At 45.1% G+C, this 19,654-nt stretch overlaps 1 protein-coding gene across 1 annotated transcript in view; it reads left to right on the forward strand.

The window, feature by feature from the left end:
• LOC111946061 (uncharacterized) overlaps positions 1-19,654 on the forward strand; it is a 101,816-nt gene that overhangs the window by 42,291 nt on the left and 39,871 nt on the right. The window contains exon 4 of the mRNA XM_086873312.1: positions 526-1,272. Within this exon, the coding sequence (XP_086729438.1) occupies positions 526-1,272 (747 nt within the window). The remainder of the gene's footprint in view (positions 1-525; positions 1,273-19,654) is intronic.

The following is a 19,654-nucleotide window of genomic DNA, read 5'->3' on the forward strand; positions in this document are numbered from 1 at the left end:
AACCAGGATTTCCCGTTCCCAAACTTTGGCTGGATGGAGAAGGAGGCTGTGAGGAAGAGGAAGATGCCCCAGGACACCCAGGCAGGTGAGGAGGAAGTCAGTGCCCCTTTCCCCCTCTCTCCTGCTCCATCTCCCAGCCCAGCACGGCCCCCGGCTGCAGGACAACCCCGCTGCCGACGCCGTCCTGCCGGGGACGCACTGGGGGGATCTCCTTCCCCTTCCCTCTGGCACGGAGGCAAATCCCATCCTCTCCTTGTCCTTCCTCCCCCAGACAAGGAGCTGAGGATGGAGACCAGGGAGGAAAAATCCCCACGGCAGAACCTCATGGAAGAGGCTGATTTGAGCAGCTCCACAGCACAGGAATCCAACAGGGAGGAAAAGCCATGGAGATCCCATAGGAGGAGGGGCTCCAAACCCATCCCAGGGTGCTCTGAGGAGGAAAGACCCACCCTGTGCCGGGAAGGCGGCCGGAGATCCAGCCAGGGCTCTGAGCTGGTGGTCCATGAGCAGCCTCAGGATGGGGAGAAGCCCTACAAGTGCTTGGAGTGTGGGAAGAGCTTCAGCCAGAGGAAAACCCTGATCCGCCACCAGATGATCCACACTGGGGAATGGGCCTATCAGTGTGGGCAATGTGGGAAGGGCTTCAGCTGCATCTCCCAACTCATCATCCACCAGCGCATCCACACTGGGGAGAGGCCCTACGAGTGTCCTGAGTGTGGGAAGAGGTTTCAGAGGAGCTCCACTCTCCTCAGGCACCAGCGGATTCACACGGATGAGAGGCCCTTCTGCTGCCCTGACTGTGGGGAGGGCTTCAAGCAGAACTCCCACCTCATCAGGCACCGGCGCATCCACACTGGGGAGAGGCCCTACGAGTGTGGGGAATGTGGGAAGAGCTTCAGCTGGAGCTCCAGCCTGATCTGCCACCAGAAGATCCACACCAGGGAACAGCCCTATGAGTGTGGGGAGTGTGGGATGACCTTCAGCCGGAGGTCCCAGCTGACCATCCACCAGATGATCCACACTGGGGAGAGGCCCTATGAGTGTCCCGAGTGTGGGAAGAGGTTTCAGACCAGCTCCCATCTCCTCCTGCACCAGCGGATTCACACGGATGAGAGGCCCTTCCGCTGCCCTGACTGTGGGGAGGGCTTCAAGCACAACTCCCACCTCATCAGGCACCGGCGCATCCACACTGGGGAGAGGCCCTACGAGTGTCCCCAGTGTGGGAAGAGCTTCACCCAGAGCTCTCACTTGACCCAGCACCAAGAGAGGCACCGTTAAGGGAAGCCCTGTGAGTGCCCCAAGTGCAGGAAGAGCTTTGTGCACTGCCCCAGCTCCATCCCCATCAGAGGACCCACGTTGGGCAGAGCTCTGATGACCCACGTTCCCAGTGATCTGTGCTGGCAACACACTGGGCTGGTGGTCATTCTGGTTTGGTTCTATCTTTTGATTCATCTTCATCTCTTTAAAACAGACAAAATTGGAATAAAAGTCTACAAATTCATCAAAGGCATCTACAACCTCACATTTACTAATGCTTCAAGGGAATCTGGGAGATACTTGGGAGTATTCAGGGGTTGTGGGGTTATTTGGTGGAGTTGTCTCCATTTCTTGGCACTCAAGGAGACGAGAGGGTTCGATCTGTCACCTCAAAACCACTCAGTCCCACTGAAATCTACTCAATCCCACCCAAAATGACTGGATTCCGCAGCCCCTCAGGGTGTGTTGCCTTAAATTTTAGCTTTCATATCTTTCATGTTCTGCACTGCCTAGGTTTGTAGTTTTGAACTTCACATTAGGTGTCACTGAGCTCTCTTCACAGAGTAGGTAGTGTAGGTTTTCCAAGCAAGGCAAACACCCCAATTCAGGAGCCAGCACCGTGGCCTCCCCCCCTGGCCACCCTGGCCAATCTACCCACAAGACATCAATGTGATGGATGGCAAAGCAATGGCGTTTATTGCAGGAGAATTTGACCTTTTATAACCTAGGGTCATTGTGTTACTCCCATCTGCTTACGTTACACTTGAGTGCTATTTGCTAATTACAGAAGGTTTTACTATCCTAACAGAGAGGGGTTTTTGCTAACTTTCCGTTACATCCCGAAATCTTCAGATCGCCAGGCCTTAAACTACAACAGGTAGACAAAACAATTCCTTTTCTAGCTTGATACCAAGGACAGTCGTTACAAGTTCCAAGCCCAAAAGCATAAACAAGGGTGGACTGAAGAGAGAAATAAAGAAGGATGGGACTTCATCATCTGAAGCTGTAACTGGACAATGAACCCAAATATGCAGATGGACCTAAACTTCTAAAAATGTGAGACTTTGTGATCAGTTGTTCATTTTTGTGACCATTTTTGGTCCATCCTGGGTGTAGCCCTGGCTACAAGTACAGGTTATGGTACTGCCCAAGGTGTATCCTTTAAGGCCTTTTAATAAACTTTATTCTTAACTCTGTCCAGCCTCTGTTCTAGGCCAGCCTTCTGAAGGCATCAGGTGGAATGGGGTTGGAAGGGGATTGGGTGAAGTGGGATGCAGATCAGGAGGGGTGAGATGGGCATTGGGTGGGGCAGGATGGATGTGATGGAGTTTGGGAGATGTGAAATGGGGGGGAAATCAGGCTTGGGAAGGCATTCTGAAGTCCAGCAGGAGTGGGATGGATTGGCCTTGGGATTGGGGAGGTGGGGTGGGGTCTGCAATGAGACAGCCAAAGTTTGGGGATGATGAATGGAGGGGAAACCCGTTAGTGAGATTTGGATATTCCATGTTCCCAACGAGATTTTAAGGTAATCTCACATTTCTCAGGAGGTTTTGGGGCACTCCCCAGCTCTTTGGGGGCTCCTGAGAGCAGCTCCATGGAGCCCCATTGCCAGGGCTGGTTGCCATGGGCACGAGCTCAGAGCTGTAGCCAGAGTGCGTTGCCTCAGTGCTGGAGAGCAGAGAAATGATGAATGGCCCCAGACATCTCCAGGGTGTGTTTGGGGGCAGAGCAAGTTCTGCCTGTGTGGGGCGGTCACTGCCCCAGCCCAGCCACTGCAGCCTCTGCTCCAGCCCCAAAGTGGCTGCCAAGCCCCTGGCACCCCAAAAACCCCAGCTGGGAGAGGGAGCAGAGCAGGTGAGGCTGTGACATGGGTGTGACACTGACATGTGCCACGGCCCTGGAGCTCTCAGCAGCTGAGATGGCGCTGGATCCAAGGCTGACTGTGGATCTCTGTCCCTCTCTTTTCTCCTGACTTCCAGTTTTCAAAATCTGGATAGCTTGAAGTTGGACGGGTTGGACGAGTTGGCTCAGTCAGTGCTTAGTGAAGTGATTTCCTCTAATTGCATGCAGCTTTATGATTTCCCGAGGACCTCATTCTCTAAAGTTTGCAGCTGAAAGTTTGTTCCCCATCCTCCTGAGAAGTTTGATGCTTTCTCCCATGCACTGCCCGAGGGGATGGAGGTACCTCAGGTCCCTTTCCAGCAGGGCCCGAGCGAGCTTGGGGCACAGCACAGGAACTGCAATGCTGAGCCAGGCCTGGCTGGGTTGGAGGAAGCAGAAAGGCCAAGCCCTGAGCCCAGGCCTGGCCCAGCAGGGCCTGTCCCTCATGGGTGGCTCGGGGCTCTTTGTGGGGCAGTGGGATGTGAGGGGCAGCAAGGACAAATGCCATAAACCTGCGAGCCCTGCCAGCCTCCTCAGGGAGGGCCGAGGGAGGAGCAAAGACCTTCCTGGGGCTGTGCCCTGGGCCAGGAGGGATTGTGCCAGTGGAGTTGACCCTAAATTTCTTCTCCCAGGCAGCTTTAGGACACGGAACGTGGAGAAGCCAGAGACAACTCTCAGCTTTCTGCAGTCCTCCAGTAGAATCCTGTGTGGGGAGCAGCCTGGGAGCAGGGTTTGTGTGTCAGGGGAGGGGAATTCAGAGCCCTTTTCTCCCCCATGGGCTGAGGATCTGCATTTTCAATGGCCCTGCAGCTGCCAAAGGGGCCTTTTTCACCCAGCTGAGAACAGTTCTGCTGATAGCCTGTCCTAAACCCGTTTTTCCTGCAAGTGTGCCTATGAAGCCTCGTTTTTTACAGCCCCAGGTCTTGTGTGCATGAAGGTGTCTCAGCTGAAGGGTGGAAAAGATCTGCTGGGAGGAGTCCCCTTTATCTTGTTTCTTTGGTGGTTTTAATTTTATATTTTTTTAATTGAATCCTGCTGTCAGCTGTGTGCAGAGCTCTGTAACTGTGTGTGACACTTGTCTGTGGCACTGTGGGGGGTGGCCAAGGGCACCTTCCCCGAGCTGTGTGCAGAGGAATCCACAGCAGCCCAGGCCGGGGGTGCTCAGTGGCCGCTCAGTTCCGCTGACTGGACGCGGCTCTGGCCGCTTCCCTTGGAGCGTCTCCAGGGAGGGAACGCTGGGGCTGCTGGCCCGGCTGTGCTGTCACTGCCACGGGAACGCTGGGGCTGCTGGCCCGGCTGTGCTGTCACTGCCAGGGGAACGCTGGGGCTGCTGGCCCGGCTGTGCTGTCACTGCCAGGGGAACGCTGGGGCTGCTGGCCCGGCTGTGCTGTCACTGCCAGGGGAACGCTGGGGCTGCTGGCCCGGCTGTGCTGTCACTGCCAGGGGAACGCTGGGGCTGCTGGCCCGGCTGTGCTGTCACTGCCAGGGGAACGCTGGGGCTGCCCCGCTCCTGCCCCACCCCATCAGCTCTGCCAGCGCCTCCAGGGGACACAAAGGCTGAGCCCAAGGGTGAGAGTTGCACAAGGGGCTGAGCTGGCATCTGGGACCCATTGGGATCATGGAGTGCAGCCCCCGGCCCTGCACAGACACCCCAACAATCGCAGCCTGTGCATCCCTGGCAGCGCTGGCCAAAGGCTCCTGGAGCTGCGGCAGCCTCGGGGCCGTGCCCATTCCCTGGGGAGCCTGGGCACTGCCCCAGCCCCCTGGGGGGGAAGAAGCTTTTGCTCATCTCCAGCCCAGCCCTGCCCTGGCCCAGCTCCAGCCGTTCCCTCGGCTCCTGTCCCTGCTCACCTGGGCAGAGATCAGAGCTTGCCCACAGAAGCTGTGGCTGCCCCTGGATCCCTGGAAGTGTCCAAGGCCAGGTTGGACAGGGCTTGGAGCAGCCTGGGATAGTGGAAGGTGTCCCTGCCCATGGCAGGGGATGGAATGAGATGAACTTTAAGGTCTCTTCCAGGCCAAGGCATTCTGTGATTCTGTGATTTTGGGAGAGATGCTGAAGCTCTGGCTCAGCTTTATCTCAGCAAATGTCTGGAGCCAGCAGCAGCCATGGGTGGGATCATCTCCTCCTCCCTCTCGCTGTGGCTGTAACTCACCCAAGGGCAGTGTCATAAATGAAATTGAAATTTGGACAGCTAGGGCTATTGGGTTAACAGCAGTTTAATAACAAGAAAAAAAAATGATACAATTTAGTGAATTGAATACAACAAAACAATTTAATAAAAGAATACAATTTAGTGGATTGAATAGCAATTTGATATAGGAATATAATTTATTAAAAGAGTACCATTTATATATATATATTCATATATATATACATATATATATATACATATATATATGAAAAAATACATATACATATATACATATATACGAATATAGCTTGCCAGTAATTATGATTAAAGCATAAGCAAGACTGACTGGCATACAGGGACGGCTTCTCACCCTGCCTCAGGTACAAAACAAAGCAATTCAAACTAAACTTATATACTGTATGCATATATTCATTCATGTTTCCAGTAAGTCTCCTCCAATTTATGATTCTTTAGTTGTATATCACTGTTCTTCATGGTGCATGCTTCACTTGTTGCTAGGGGGTCTTCAGTCTTCTTTTGGTGGTCTTTGGACGAAGGCTTACACTCATCCTCATTGTCTTCTGGATAACCTTACAGGCTGTGTGTGCGTCCTAAGTGTTGTGTTATGTAAGTGAGCATCGTGCTCCACTAATTAGTCTTACACTTCATAATGTTCAGGTCCTGTGCCTAAAGTCGTTCCAACCTTATCCATCTCATGGTCAGTTTTCTCTTGGGACATTTCTTATCTCAAAACTACATCCCCTATCTTAATTTTAACATGTAACACCTGTAGAGGGGTACATCTGCTTTGTAACACTAATTCCCTTGATTGCTTCTAATAATAACTAATTTCAAATAATAACTTTCCAGAAAGTTACAATTTAGTTAACATGAATCATTTCCATTTATCACAGGGGGATTCACGGAGCTCATCCTGATGGATGAGGAAAAGGGAGAGGGAACTCAGCAGTGAGGAGAGCAGCTCTGAACGACACCAAAATCCCACCAGACTTCTGAAACATTGCTGTTCTTCAGCCAGTGACAGGATGAGTCTCTGAGCCTGGGGCTTGGCCTTCCTCATGGTGAGGGGCATCAAGGAAGGCTGCAGTGTGATGGAGACTGTGATGGGCTGGGAACTCACTGGGGGAAAGGAGGGAGCAGTTGTGAAGTAAAAGGCAGGTGGGGGACAGAACTCCTTCAGAGAATAGAACTGTTCTGAGCTACAGCTTGAGCAAGATGAAAAATGTCATTTGGGGTCATCCCAGATGGATTCCATTTCAGAAGTTATGGAACAAGTTTAATTTTTGGGGGGTGTCATGTTTTCCCTTGGAGGTGGACACTGTGCAGACTTGAGCTGCATTGCCAAAATGCTCAAGTCTCTGCTGCAGGTCACAGCGTTTCTTCTTTGGCTGATCCCGGCCCGGTGCTGAGCCCAGCAGAGCCCTGGCAGAGCCCAGAGCAGCCTCAGCATCCGCAGAGCCCGGCTGCAAGGAGAGAAAGCAGAAACCGCCCGTCAGCTGAAGGCTCCTGTCCCCTTGTCCCAGCCAGCCGCGGTGCCCAGGCCATGCTGGCCGTGCTCAGAGCTGGGCCCAAAGCTGCCCATCACTGCTGCCTTGGGGAGCAGAGCAGGAGGGCAGGACATGTGCCCAGCCTGCAGCCAGCCACGGCAGATCCAGCCCCTCAGCAGCTGCCCAGAGCGGGATGCTCCTGTGCCCGCTGCCATCTCCCAAAAGCTCTTGTCCCAGCCATGCCAAGGAGATGAGGACCCACCTCACACCATCCGCTGCCACAAGAAAAGCTGGTCCCAAACGATGTCCTCAGTCTTCTCCAAGGGCACGGCCCATCCACGCCACAGCTGGTCCCAAGCACTTCCTGATCCAGACTGGACCCCACCTGGAACGCTTCCTTTAGAAAAACAAACAACAAATTAATGAAAATAGGTTACAGACAAAAAGGGGAAACAAGAAAAATGGTAAAAAGTCTTATCTCTGTCAGGAGCTTGAGGAAGGCCCAACCCCTACATTCTGGGGAAAAACCCACCCATGGGTGAGGGAAGCCCATGCTTTCTCCCTTCCCCCCTGCACTGTCCCCCAAAATCACGGTGATCCCAAAGCACAGCAGGGGAGTGGAGCAGCCCAAGCCCTTCCTTGCCTGCACAGCAAAGCAGCCGTGCTCAGGTTCTGGAGTCCCTGTGCTCCAAATTGTGGGATTTTTCTTAGATTTTGTGGTATTTTGTGAGGATTTGGTGGGATGTTTCTGGAATTTTTCGGATTTATTTGTACCGTTGTAGAATTTTCTGGAATTTTGTGGGATTTTTCTTGAATTTTATAGGATATTGAGGACATTTTGTGGGAGTTTTCTGGGATTTTGAGGGATTTTTAGCAGACATGAAGGATTTTGAGGTAATTTCTTAGGTTTTGTGGAAATTTGTGTGGGTTTTGTGGGATGTTTCTGGAATTTGTTTGGCTTTGGGGAAAATTTCTGCAATTTTATTGGATTTTTTCCTGGAATTTTGTGGGATTTTGTGGGAACTTAGAGAATTGTGAGGGATTTTTCTTTGATTCTATGGAATTTTGTGGAGATTTGGTGGGATATTTCTGGAATTTGGTAGGGTTTTGAGAACATTTAATGATTTGTGTGGGATTTTTCTGCAATTTTGTGGGATTTTTCTTGAATTTTGCAGGATATTGAGATTTTGTGGTAGTTTTCTGGAATGTTGAGGGATTTTGAGGAGACATGAAGAATTTTGAGGTATTTTTCTTACAGTTTGTGGAAATGTGTGGGGATTTGGTGGGATGTGACTGGAATTTGTTGGGGTTTTGAGAAGATTTCTGCAATTTGGTGGGATTTTCTGAGAATTTTAAGGGATTTTTCTTAGATTTTTTGGATATTCAGGGGATTTTTGGAAATGTTTCTGAAATTTGGTAGGGTTTTGAGAAGATTTCAGCTATTTTGTGGGATTTTTCTGCAATTTTGGGTAAATTTGTGGAGATTTTATGGGATATTTCTGGAATTTGGTGGGGTTTTGAGGGAATTTAGGGAATTGTGTGGGATTTTTCTGCAGATTGGTAGGATTTTGTAGGGACTTGAAGAATTATGAGGGATTTTTCTAACCTATCTTGGAATTTTGTGGAGATTTGGTGGGATCTTTCTGGACTTTGTTGTGGTTTTGAGGAAATTCAGGGAATCGTGTGGGATTTTTCTTGAATTTGGTGGGATTTTTCTTGAATTTTGTCGGATATTGAGAAGATATTGTGGGAGTTTTGTGGAATTTTGTAAGGTTTTCTGGAATTTTTATATAATTTTGAGGAGACTAGAATAATTTTGTGGGATTTTTCTTAGATGTTGTGGAAATTTGAGGCAATTTGGTGGGATGTTTCTGGAATTTGGTGGGATTTTGAGGAAATTTATGAAATTGTGTGGGATTTGTCTGCAGTTTGGTGGGATTTTTCTTGAATTTCATAGGATATTGAGAAGATTTTGTGGAAGTTTTCTGGAATGTTGTGGGATTTTGAGGAGACATGAAGAATTTTGAGGTATTTTCTTAGATTTTGTGGATATGTGTGGGGATTTGGTGGGATGTTTCTGGAATTTTGTGTGATTTTTCCCAATGTTGTGGTATTTTGTAGTATTTTGAGGAGACATGAAAAATTTTGTGGGATTTTTCTTAGATTTTGTGGGATATTCAGGGGATTTTTTGAGATGTTTCTGGAATTTGGCAGGGTTTTCAGAAAATTTAAGTCATTGTGTGGTATTTTTTTCTTGAATGTTGTGGGATTTTGAGGAGACTTGAAGAATTTTGTGGGATTTTTCTTAGATGATGTGGAAATTTGTGGGGATTTGGTGGGATGATTGTGGAATTTGGTGGGGTTTTGAGGAAATTTATGATGTTGTGTGGGATTTGTCTGCAGTTTGGTGGGATTTTTCTTGAATTTCATAGGATATTGAGAAGATATTGTGGGAGTTTTCTGGAATGTTGTGGGATTTTGAGGAGACATGAAGAATTTTGAGGTATTTTCTTAGATTTTCTGGAAATGAGTGGTGATTTTGTGGGATGTTTCTGGAATTTGTTGGGGTTTTGAGGAAATTTAGGAAATTGTGTGGGATTTGTATGCAGCTTGGTGGGATTTTTCTTGAATTTGGTAGGATATTGAAAAGATTTTCCGAGAGTTTTGTAGAATTTTGAAGGATTTTGAGGAGACATGAAGAATTTTGAGGTATTTTCTTAGATTTTGCGGAAATGTTTGGGGATTTGGAGGGATGTGACTGGAATTTGTTGGGGTTTGAGAAGATTTTTGCAATTTGGTGGGATTTTTTTTCTGGAATGTTGTGGGATTTTGTGGAGACTTTAAGAATTTTGTGGTATTTTTCTCTAGATGTTGTGGAAATTTGTGGTTATTTGGTGGGATGTTTCTGAAATTTTGTGGGATTTTTTTGCAATGTTGTGGTATTTTGTGGGATTTTGAGGAGTCTTGAAGCATTTGGTGGGATATTTCTTAGATGTTGTGGAAATTTGTGGCGATTTGGTGGGATGTTTCTGCAGTTTGGTGGGATTTTTCTTGAATTTCATAGGATATTGAGAAGATTTTCTGGGAGTTTAGTGGAATTTTGAGGGGTTTTGAGGAGACATGAAGAATTTTGAGGTATTTTCTTAGATTTTGTGGAAATGAGTGGTGATTTGGTGGGATGTTTCAGGAATTTGGTGCGGTTTTCAGAAAATTTATAAGATATTATGTGGGATTTTTCTGCAATTTTTTTGAATTTTTCTTGAATTTCATGGGATAATGAGAATATTTTGTGGTGTTTTGTGGTATTTTGTGGGACTTTGAGAAGACTTGAAAAGTTTTGTGGAATTTTTCTTAGATTTTGTGGAAATGTGTGGGGATTTGGTGGGATGTGACAGGAATTTGGTGGGGTTTTGAGAAAATTTGTAGGATATTGTGTGGGATTTTTCTGCAATTTGGTGAGGTTTTTCCTGAATTTCATAGCCTATTGAGAAGATTTTCTGGGAGTTTAGTAGAATTTTGAGGGATTTTGAGGCGACATGAAGAATTTTGGGGTATTTTCTTAGATTTTGTGGAAATGTGTGGGGATTTGGTGGGATGATTGTGGAATTTGGTGGGGTTTTGAGGAAATTTATGCAATTGTGTGGGATTTGTCTGCAGTTTTGTGGGATTTTTCTTGAATTTCATAGGATATTGAGAAGATTTTGTGCGAGTTTTCTGTAATGTTGTGGGATTTTGAGGAGACTTGAACAATTTTGTGGGATTTTTCTTAGATTTTGTGGAAATGTGTGGGGATTTGGAGGGATGTGACAGGAATTTGTTGGGGTTTTGAGAAGATTTTTGGAATTTGGTGGGATTTTTTTCTGAAATGTTGTGGGATTTTGTGGAGTCTTGAATAATTCTGTGGGATTTTTCTTAGATGTGGAAATTTGTGGTGATTTGGTGGGATGTTTCTGGAATTTGGTGGGGTTTTGAGGAAATTTATGATGTTGTGTGGGATTTGTCTGTAGTTTGGTGGGATTTTTCTTGAATTTCATAGGATATTGAGAAGATTTTGTGGGAGTTTTGTGGAATTTTTTTTGGATTTTGAGGAGACATGAAGAATTTTGAGGTATTTTCTTAGATTTTGTGGATATGTGTGGGGATTTGGTGGGATGTGACTGGAATTTGTTGGGGTTTTGAGAAGGTTTCTGCAATTTTGTGGAATTGTGTGGGATTTTTCTTAGATGATTGTGGGATATTCAGGGGATTTTTTGAGATGTTTCTGGAATTTGGTAGGGTTTTTAGAACATTTCTGCAATGTTGTGGTATTTTTTTCTGGAATGTTGTGGGATTTTGAGGAGACTTGAAGAATATTGTGGGATTTTTCTTAGATGTTGTGGTAATGTGTGGTGATTTGGTGGGATGTTTCTGGAATTTTGTGTGATTTTTCCCAATGTTGTGGTATTTTGTAGTATTTTGAGGAGACATGAAAAATTTTGTGGGATTTTTCTTAGATGATTGTGGGATATTCAGGGCATTTTTTGAGATGTTTCTGGAATTTGGTGGCATTTTGAGAAGATTTCTGCAATGTTGTGGTATTTTTTTCTAGAATGTTGTGGGATTTTTAGGAGACTTGAAGAATTTTGTGGGATTTTTCTTAGATTTTGTGGAAATTTGTGGGGATTTCGTGGGATGATTGTGGAATTTGGTGGGGTTTTGAGGAAATTTATGAAATTGTGTGGGATTTGTCTGCAGTTTGGTGGGATTTTTCTTGAATTTCATAGGATATTGAGAAGATTTTTGGGGAGTTTTCTGGAATTTTGTGGGATTTTGAGGAGACATGAAGAATTTTGAGGTATTTTCTTAGATTTTCTGGAAATGTGTGGCGATTTGGTGGGATGTTTCTGGAATTTAGTGCGGTTTTCAGAAAATTTGTAGGATATTATGTGGGAATTTTCTGCATTTTTTTGAATTTTTCTTTAATTTCATAGGATAATGAATAGATTTTTTTAAGTTTTGTAGTATTTTTTGGACTTTGAAGAGATTTGAAAAATTTTGTGTAATTTTTCTTAGATTTTGTGGAAATTTGCGGCAATTTGGTGGGATGTTTCTGGAATTTGGTGGGGTTTTGGCAATATTTCAGAATTGTGTGGGATTTTTCTGCAATTTGGTGGGATTTTTCCTGAATTTCATAGAATATCGTGAAGATTTTCTGGGTATTTTGTGGAATTTTGAGAGATTTTGAAGATACATGAAGAATATTGAGGTATTTTCTTAGATTTTGTGCGAATGCGTGGGGAATTGGAGGGATGTGACTGGAATTTGTTGGGGTTTTGAGAAGATTTCTGCAATATTGTGGTACTTTTTTCTGGAATGTTGTGGGATTTTGAGGAGACATGAAGAATTTTGTGGGATTTTTCTTAGATGTTGTGGAAATGTGAGGCGATTTAGAGGGATGTCACTGGAATTTGGTGGGGTTTTGAGGAAATTTATGAAATTGTGTGGAATTTGTCTGCAGTTTGGTGGGGTTTTTCTTGAATTTGGTAGGATATTGAAAAGATTTTGTGGGAGTTTTGTGGAATTTTGAGGAGACATGAAGAATTTTGAGGTATTTTCTTAGATTTTGTGGATATGTGTGGGGATTTGGTGGGATGTGACTGGAATTTGTTGGGGTTTTGAGAAGATTTCTGCAATTTTGTGGAATTGTGTGGGATTTTTCTTAGATTATTGTGGGATATTCATTGGATTTTTTGAGATGTTTCTGGAATCTGGTAGTGTTTTGAGAAGATTTCTGCAATATTGTGGTATTATTTTCTGGAATGTTGTGGGAGTTTGAGGAGACTTGAAGAATTTGGTTGGATTTTCTTAGATTTTGTGGAAATTTGTGGTGATTTGGTGGGATGTTTCTGGAATTTGGTGGGGTTTTGAGGAAATTTATGAAATTGTGTGGGATTTGTCTGCAGTTTGGGCGGATTTTTCTTGAATTTCATAGGATATTGAAAAGATTTTGTGGGAGTTTTGCAGGATTTGGAGGGATTTTGAGGAGACATGAAGAATTTTGAGGTATTTTCTTAGATTTTGTGGAAATGTGTAGGGATTTGGTGGGATGTGCCTGGAATTTGTTGGGGTTTTGAGAAGGTTTCTGCAATTTTGTGGAATTGTGTGGGATTTTTCTTAGATTATTGTGGGATATTCAGGGGATTTTTTGAGATGCTTCTGGAATTTGGCAGGGTTTTCAGAAAATTTATGTAATTTTTTGGTATTTTTTTCTGGAATGTTGTTGGATTTTGAGGAGACTTGAAGAATTTTGAGGTATTTTCTCAGATTTTGTGGAAATGTGTGGTGATTTGGTGGGATGTTTCTGGAATTTGGTGTGGTTTTGAGAAGAATTCTGCAATTTTGTGGGATTTTGTGGGGACTTGAAGAATTTTGTGGGATTTTTCATAGATGTTGTGGAAATTTGTGGCGATTTCGTGGGATGTGGCAGGAACTTCGTGGGATATTTTTTCAATGTTCTGGAATTTTGTGGGATTTTGAGGAGAATTGAAGAATTTGTGGGATTTTTCATACATGTTGTGGAAATTTGTGGCGATTTGGTGGAATGTGATAGTGTCATGGAGTTACTTTCCTTTTAAGGGAGTTGGAGTTGCTGGGAAGTGCTCGGAGTCTTTTCTCCTGACCAATTATCGGTCATTGCTGAGAATTGACAGCAGTTTAGGCCATTGAAAAGTGGGATCAACTTGTGAACTTTACTTTAAAATGTAAAAGCAGAGCTCTCTGAGTTCTCTTTGTTTTCTGGCTGTGGAGGGTGGCGGAGCTCCAGGCCTCCCATCCCTGCCCAGGCCATGCGGCCGGGCGGGGATGGGGCCGGGCCTGCCCCGTCTCCCAGCCGGGGGATGGGGGGGCCTGGGGAAGGTTTTCCTCAGGCCCAGGCCGATCTCTGGCTCGGCTGCAGGTTTTGCTGTAACTACATTCACTAGAAACTGCCCAGTGAAGAAAGAGACAGGCCCTGGACTTGCAGCGGGTTGGAGCAGAGACCACACTCTCCAGAGCAGCCATGAGGAACTTTCCATCGCAGACGGCTCCAGCTCCTGTTCAGCAGAGATCCCCAAACCATCTACAAAAGCCTGGGCAAGATGTTAACTCTTTCATTACCCAGATGAGACTTGCGGATTAATCTTTTTATCCAGAGAGAGAGAGAGAGAGAGATCAACATGAACAGAGACTTTATAAACTACCAGTGACAGGAAAGAAAAGAAGCTTCAAGAAAGGTAGAGAATTAAGAAGATGCTTTAATTAAGCTGAAATATCTCCCTGTTAAAACTATGGAGATGGACAATGAAGTCCTGAAAAGAACTCCTTTAATTCATGATATAAGATCTAGAGAGGAATAGTGTTCAAAGTGTAAATTTGAGTAAAGAGTAATTATAGTATAGTGAAGTACTGGGAGATTAAAAGCCTTGAGAGGCCATGAGAAAACTGTTGAGAGATTTGAAGCCCTGAGAGGCCATGAGAAAACTGTTTTCTGGTGAAGCTCACAGAAACAGATGAAGAAGACTTTTTTTGCCTTTGAATAACTTATCCTTAAAAATGCTATCTCTAGACGCATGGCCCATACATACTTCAGAGTGATGTGAGAATGGGAGGAGTGAACTCTAATAATAGCAGCTCTGAGCAGCTAACATTAGGGCAATAGAAAACTATAACAAAAATAGTTTTCTTGTGAGAAACTCCATAAATTAACAGGAAGAAACTTCTGTTTCTCTATAAAGATTGGTAAAAAGACTAGCAAGAATTGGGACTGTTTTAACTATCAGAGTTCCAGAGTTTTTGTCTCTGTTGTCATGTGAACAAGGGAATAGTGGGTAGATAAGGGATGGAAAGGTTTTTCTGGAAGTTTATTCTGGTGTTCTTATTATTGTAGTTTGTCAATAAACTTTTTTTTTTATTCCCTTTTAAGTTGTATGCCTGTTTTGCTCTTGTTCTAATCCATATCTCACAGCAAGAAGTAAGTAATTTTCTTAGTTATTGGTTTAAAACCACGACACATACCTGGCATGGGGTCCCCATCTCCATCACCAGCAGGTTCCCCAAAACAACCTTGGGACCCCCAATTTCATCCCCGGGATCGCCCAAATTCCCCCATCAGGGTTCCTGTAAACCCCCTTGAGAACCCCCCAAATACCACCGTGGCCCTAAAAACACCCAGAACTTCCGAAAACCCCCCAGGAAACCCTCACAAAGGTTTATACCCAGCATGAGGACCCCATCGCCTTCATCGGCATCACCCAGGTACCCCCAAACCCCTCCCGGGACCCCCAACCCCTCCCGGGCTCCACTGCCGGAACCAACGGGAGCGGTGTTGCCCTTTTAAGAGGAGTTACAGTGGGACCCGACAACACCGGGGGCCCTTAAAGCGGCCATGGTAGAGAGAACCCCCAAAATCCACCCTGGGGAACAAAACATCCCCTACAGGGGCTTGGGGTGGGGGCACCCCTAAAAACGTCACTTAAAGCCGTCATGATCCCCCCTCAAAAGGGGCTTGTGGGGCTGCGGCCGCACAAACACCCTAAAATGGGGAGGAAAAAACACCCCTGTAGTGGTGGGATCCCCCCCAAAAAACCTGAAAAAGAGAAAAACTCCTCTTGAGAGGGGCCTGAAGACCCTGAAGGGCCCTGGAAGAGGGACAAGATCCCCTCCTGTGCTGGGGCCTCCCCGAGCCGGGAACTCTCCCGTTCCTGCACTCGGGGGAGCCCCGAACGACGGCGGCTCCTGGGCTGAGCCCCCCTCAGCCGGGGCTGCGGGGGGAACTGGGGGGGCTGGGACGGGGCTTGGGGCTCCTGGGGTGAACTGGGGGACCCTCAGTGCTCCCACCTCCCCCTGTTCCCCTGTCCCGCCCCGTTCCCATTGTTCCCCCAAAGCTCCGCTGCCCCCAGCTCGGTTTGGGGGGGACCCAGCCCTTTCCCATCGTGTCCCGGCCCGGCCCCGCTCACCCGAGGGCTCCGAACCACGCCCAGGGACAGAGGAGGGACAGAGGAGGAGGAAGAGGAGGGACAGAGCAGGAGGAAGAGGAGGAGCAGGAGGAGGAAGAGCTGGAGCAGGCAGAGGAGGCTCCACCTGCGCTCCCCGCTCTCTGCATCTGCAGCTCCTTCGGGACCATCGCCCCCCATCCCGCAGGTGCCCGGGGAGGGGGAGCTCGCCCCAAATACCCCGGGGCTCCCTGGCTTTGGGGTTTTTGGGGGGGATGTTTGGGGATGGCAGGGCTCCAGAGCCGAGCCGCAGATGCCCCTCGGGGGCACCCCGGGGGTCCCCGGGAGGTGTTTTTGGGGGGTCCCGGTGGCGGTGGCGGCAGAGCCCCGGCAAAGGGGCCGGGGGGATGCGGGTCCGGCATGGCCGGGAAAGGGGTTCGGGGCTCCCGGTGCCGGCAGTGGCTGCTCCCAGCATTGCCCAGTTGCTCACCCCGTGTGGCTCCAGTTTCCTCTGCGCCCCACGATAAGCCAAATCACTCCCAGTCATTCCCTATTAGAGTACAATTTGTCTCCATTTTATCCCATTTTTCCACATTTTTATCCAATTTTTCCCCATTTTTATCCCATTTCTTTCCCATTTTTGCTCTATTTTTTCTAATTTTTATCCCATTTTCATATAATTTTCCCCTATTTTAATCCTATTTCTTATTTTCCCCAATTTTTTCCCCATGTTTTTTCTTTTCCTCTCAATTTTCCCCTTTTTTATCTCATTTGTCCTCATTTTTTCCCATTTTTTTTTCCCTATTTTTCCTCCATTTTTACTCAAATCGTCCCCCATGTTTTCCTATTTTTCCCATTTTTTCCATTTTTAATCTATTATTTCCCCACTTTATGCTATTTTTGCTCCATTTTCTCCCAGTTTTTTCCCCATTTTTACTCCTATTTTCCCCGATTTCTTCCAATTTTCCCCCATTTTTGCCTCATCTTTACCTTTTTTTTTGTATTTTTGTCCCAGGTTTCCCCATTTCCCCCCTCTCCCATTTTTATCCTGGTTTTATCTTACTTTTCCACAATTTTATCCCAATTTTCTTCCATTCCTTTCTCCCATTTTTCCCAATTTTTCCTCCATTTCCATCCCATTATCCCAAAATTTTCCCTATTTTTATCCAATTTTTTTCCCATTTTTTCCCCCCATTTTGGCTCCATTTCTCCCCATTTTCCTCCATTTTTCCTGACATTTTTCTCACTTTTCCCCTATATTTTTGTAGTTTTCCCTAACTTTTCCCCATTCTTCCTCCATTTTTATTTTATTTTTCCCCATTTCCCCCTATCTTCCCCATTTAATTATCCCAAAAATTGAAATTTGGGGTAAAAAAAATAGAAATTTTGGTGGGAAAAAAGGGTGCTTTGGTGGCAAAATTTCATGAATTTAAATCACAGCTTTCCCATGATTTTTCCATGATTTCCAGCCAGAAGGAGGTGTGGGATTCATCCCAATGTTCTGGAAGCTGGAAGAGGACCAAGCCATCAGTCTCCCAAAAAACCTGGAGCAGCTCATCCGCAATTCCACCTTTCCCCAGTCCCTGGATTCTCAGGTCTGGAAATTCTTCTACGATCTCCCAGGTAGGCAATTCCTAAAATTCCATGGAAAAATAGGATAGGGGGATTTAATCCTGGTTTTTTCCTGATTTTTCCCATTTTTTTCCCATTTTTTATCCCCATTTTATCCTGATTCTTCCAGATTATTTTCCTCTTTCTTTTCCTCGTTTTGTCCCAGATTTTTCCATTTTTTTTCCCAATATTTTTTCCAATTTTTTCACTCTTTTTTTCCCCCATTTTTTTCTGTTTTTTCCTAGTTTTTTCCTAATTTTCCCTTGCTTTTTTTCTGATTTTTTCCCTCCTTTTTCTCCCAAATTTTCCCATTTTTTTCCCGTTTTTTATCAAATTTTCCTGATTTTCCCCTGATTTTTCTCTCTTCCCAAATTTTTTTATCTTTTCCCCAACTTTTTCTCAAATTTTTCCCTGATTTTTCTGTTTTTTCCCATTTTTTCCCTGATTTTTCCCAATTTTTTCCCTGATTTTCCCCCAATTTTTTAAATTTTTTTCTGATTTTTTTCAGGTTTTATTCCCTTTTTCTTTTCCTGATTTTTCTCTCATTTTTCACATTTTTTTTTCCTGATTTTTCCCTCTGATCTGTCCTAATATTTCCCCATTTTTTCTAAATTTTTCCTAAATTATGCTTGTTCATTTCCTAAATATTTCCTGGCTTTTTCCCAATTTTTTTAACATTTTCCCAGGTTTTGTCCCCCAGGTTTTTTTCCTCATTTTTCCCTTGATTTTTTTTTCTCTGATTTTCCCCAATTTTTTCCACCATTTCTTTTCCTGATTTCCCCCCATTTTCCCCTGATTTTTCCCTGTATTTCCTAAATTTTTGTACTGATTTTTCCCGATTTTTTCCCAGGTTTCTTTTTTCTCTCTTTTCTTGATTTTACCCATTTTTTCCCAATTTTTTTCCAATTTTTTTTCCTGATTTATCCCTTCTCCTTTCCCAATTTTTTCTGGCTTTCCCCATTTTCTTCCTGAAAATTTTCATTATTTTTTTCTGATTTTTTACAGATTTTTTAATCCTTTTCCTGTTTTTTTCCCTGATTTTCCCCTGATCTTTCTTTTTTTTTTCACATTTTTTTTCTGATTTTTTTGCAAGCTTTCTCAAACATTTTTTTTTTTCCTTGATTTTTCAAATTTTTTTCCGAATTTTTTCTTGATTTCTCCTGATTTTTCCCAGGGTCTTTTTGGCTTTCTTTTCCTGATGTTTCTCTGATTTTTCCCATTTTTTCACTTTTTTTTTTCCCATTCCTTTCCTATTTTTTCCTTATTTTTCTATCTTCCTTTCCCATTTTTTTTCTAGGTTTTTCCCAATTTCTTCTCAAATTTCCCTGAGTTTTCCCTGATTTTTTTCCCAATTTTTTTCCCATTATTTTTCTACTATTTTTAGATTTTATGCCTCTTTCTTTTCCTGGTTATCCCAAGTTCTTTCCCAGTTTTTCTCCTGATTTTCTCAGGTTTTTTTCCAATTCTTCCTGATTTTTTCTTCTTTTCCTATTTTGTCCAGATTTTTTTCCCCATTTTTCCTGATTTTTTTTAAGATTTTTTCCACTTTCTTTTCCTGATTTTTTCCTCAATTTTTCCCATTTATTCCTTGACTTTTCTCTTTTTTTCCCAAATTTTTCCTGATTTTTCCCTTTTTTTTTTTTTATTTCATCCTGGTTTTTTCTCTTTTTTTCCCAAATTTTTCCCTTCTATTTTCCTTTTATTGATCCTGCTTTTTTTCCCATTTTTTTCCCCAATTTTCCAGTTTCCTTCACACTCCCAGTCTGATCCCAGTCACTCCCAGTCTAATCCCAGTCACTCCCAGTATGAGGCCAGTGGCCCCCAGTTGCTCCCTGGCAGTGCCAGTGTGACCCCAGTAGCCTCCAGTGGGATCCCTGGGACTCCCTGTCTCTCCCAGTATATCCCAGTCAGCCCCAGCACGCTCCCAGTCATTCCCAGCTCCTCCCAGTTGCTCTCAGCATGATCCCAGTTGTTCCCAGCCACTCCCAGTCAATCCCAGTATGATTCCAGTCACCCTCAGTGGGATCCCAGTCTCAGCCAGCAGGGACCCAGCTGTTCCCAGTATGATCCCAGTATGATCCCAGTTGAGTGTGATCCCAGAATAGTTGCAATTCTTCCCAGTTCCTACCGGTATGATCCCAGTTGTCCCTGGAATAGTCCCAGTCCATCTCAGCACGGTCCCACTCACTCCCAGTTTCTCCCAGTGTGGTTCCAGCTGTTCCCAGTATGGTCACAGTCACTCCCAGTATATCCCAGCTGCCCTCATCGTGCTTGTGCTCATTCCCAAGGATTCCCAGTTACCCCAGTAAGGTTCCAG

The sequence above is a fragment of the Cyanistes caeruleus genome, unplaced genomic scaffold, assembly GCF_971803275.1.
Source record: "Cyanistes caeruleus unplaced genomic scaffold, bCyaCae1.hap1.1 HAP1_SCAFFOLD_94, whole genome shotgun sequence".
Lineage (NCBI taxonomy): Eukaryota > Metazoa > Chordata > Aves > Passeriformes > Paridae > Cyanistes > Cyanistes caeruleus.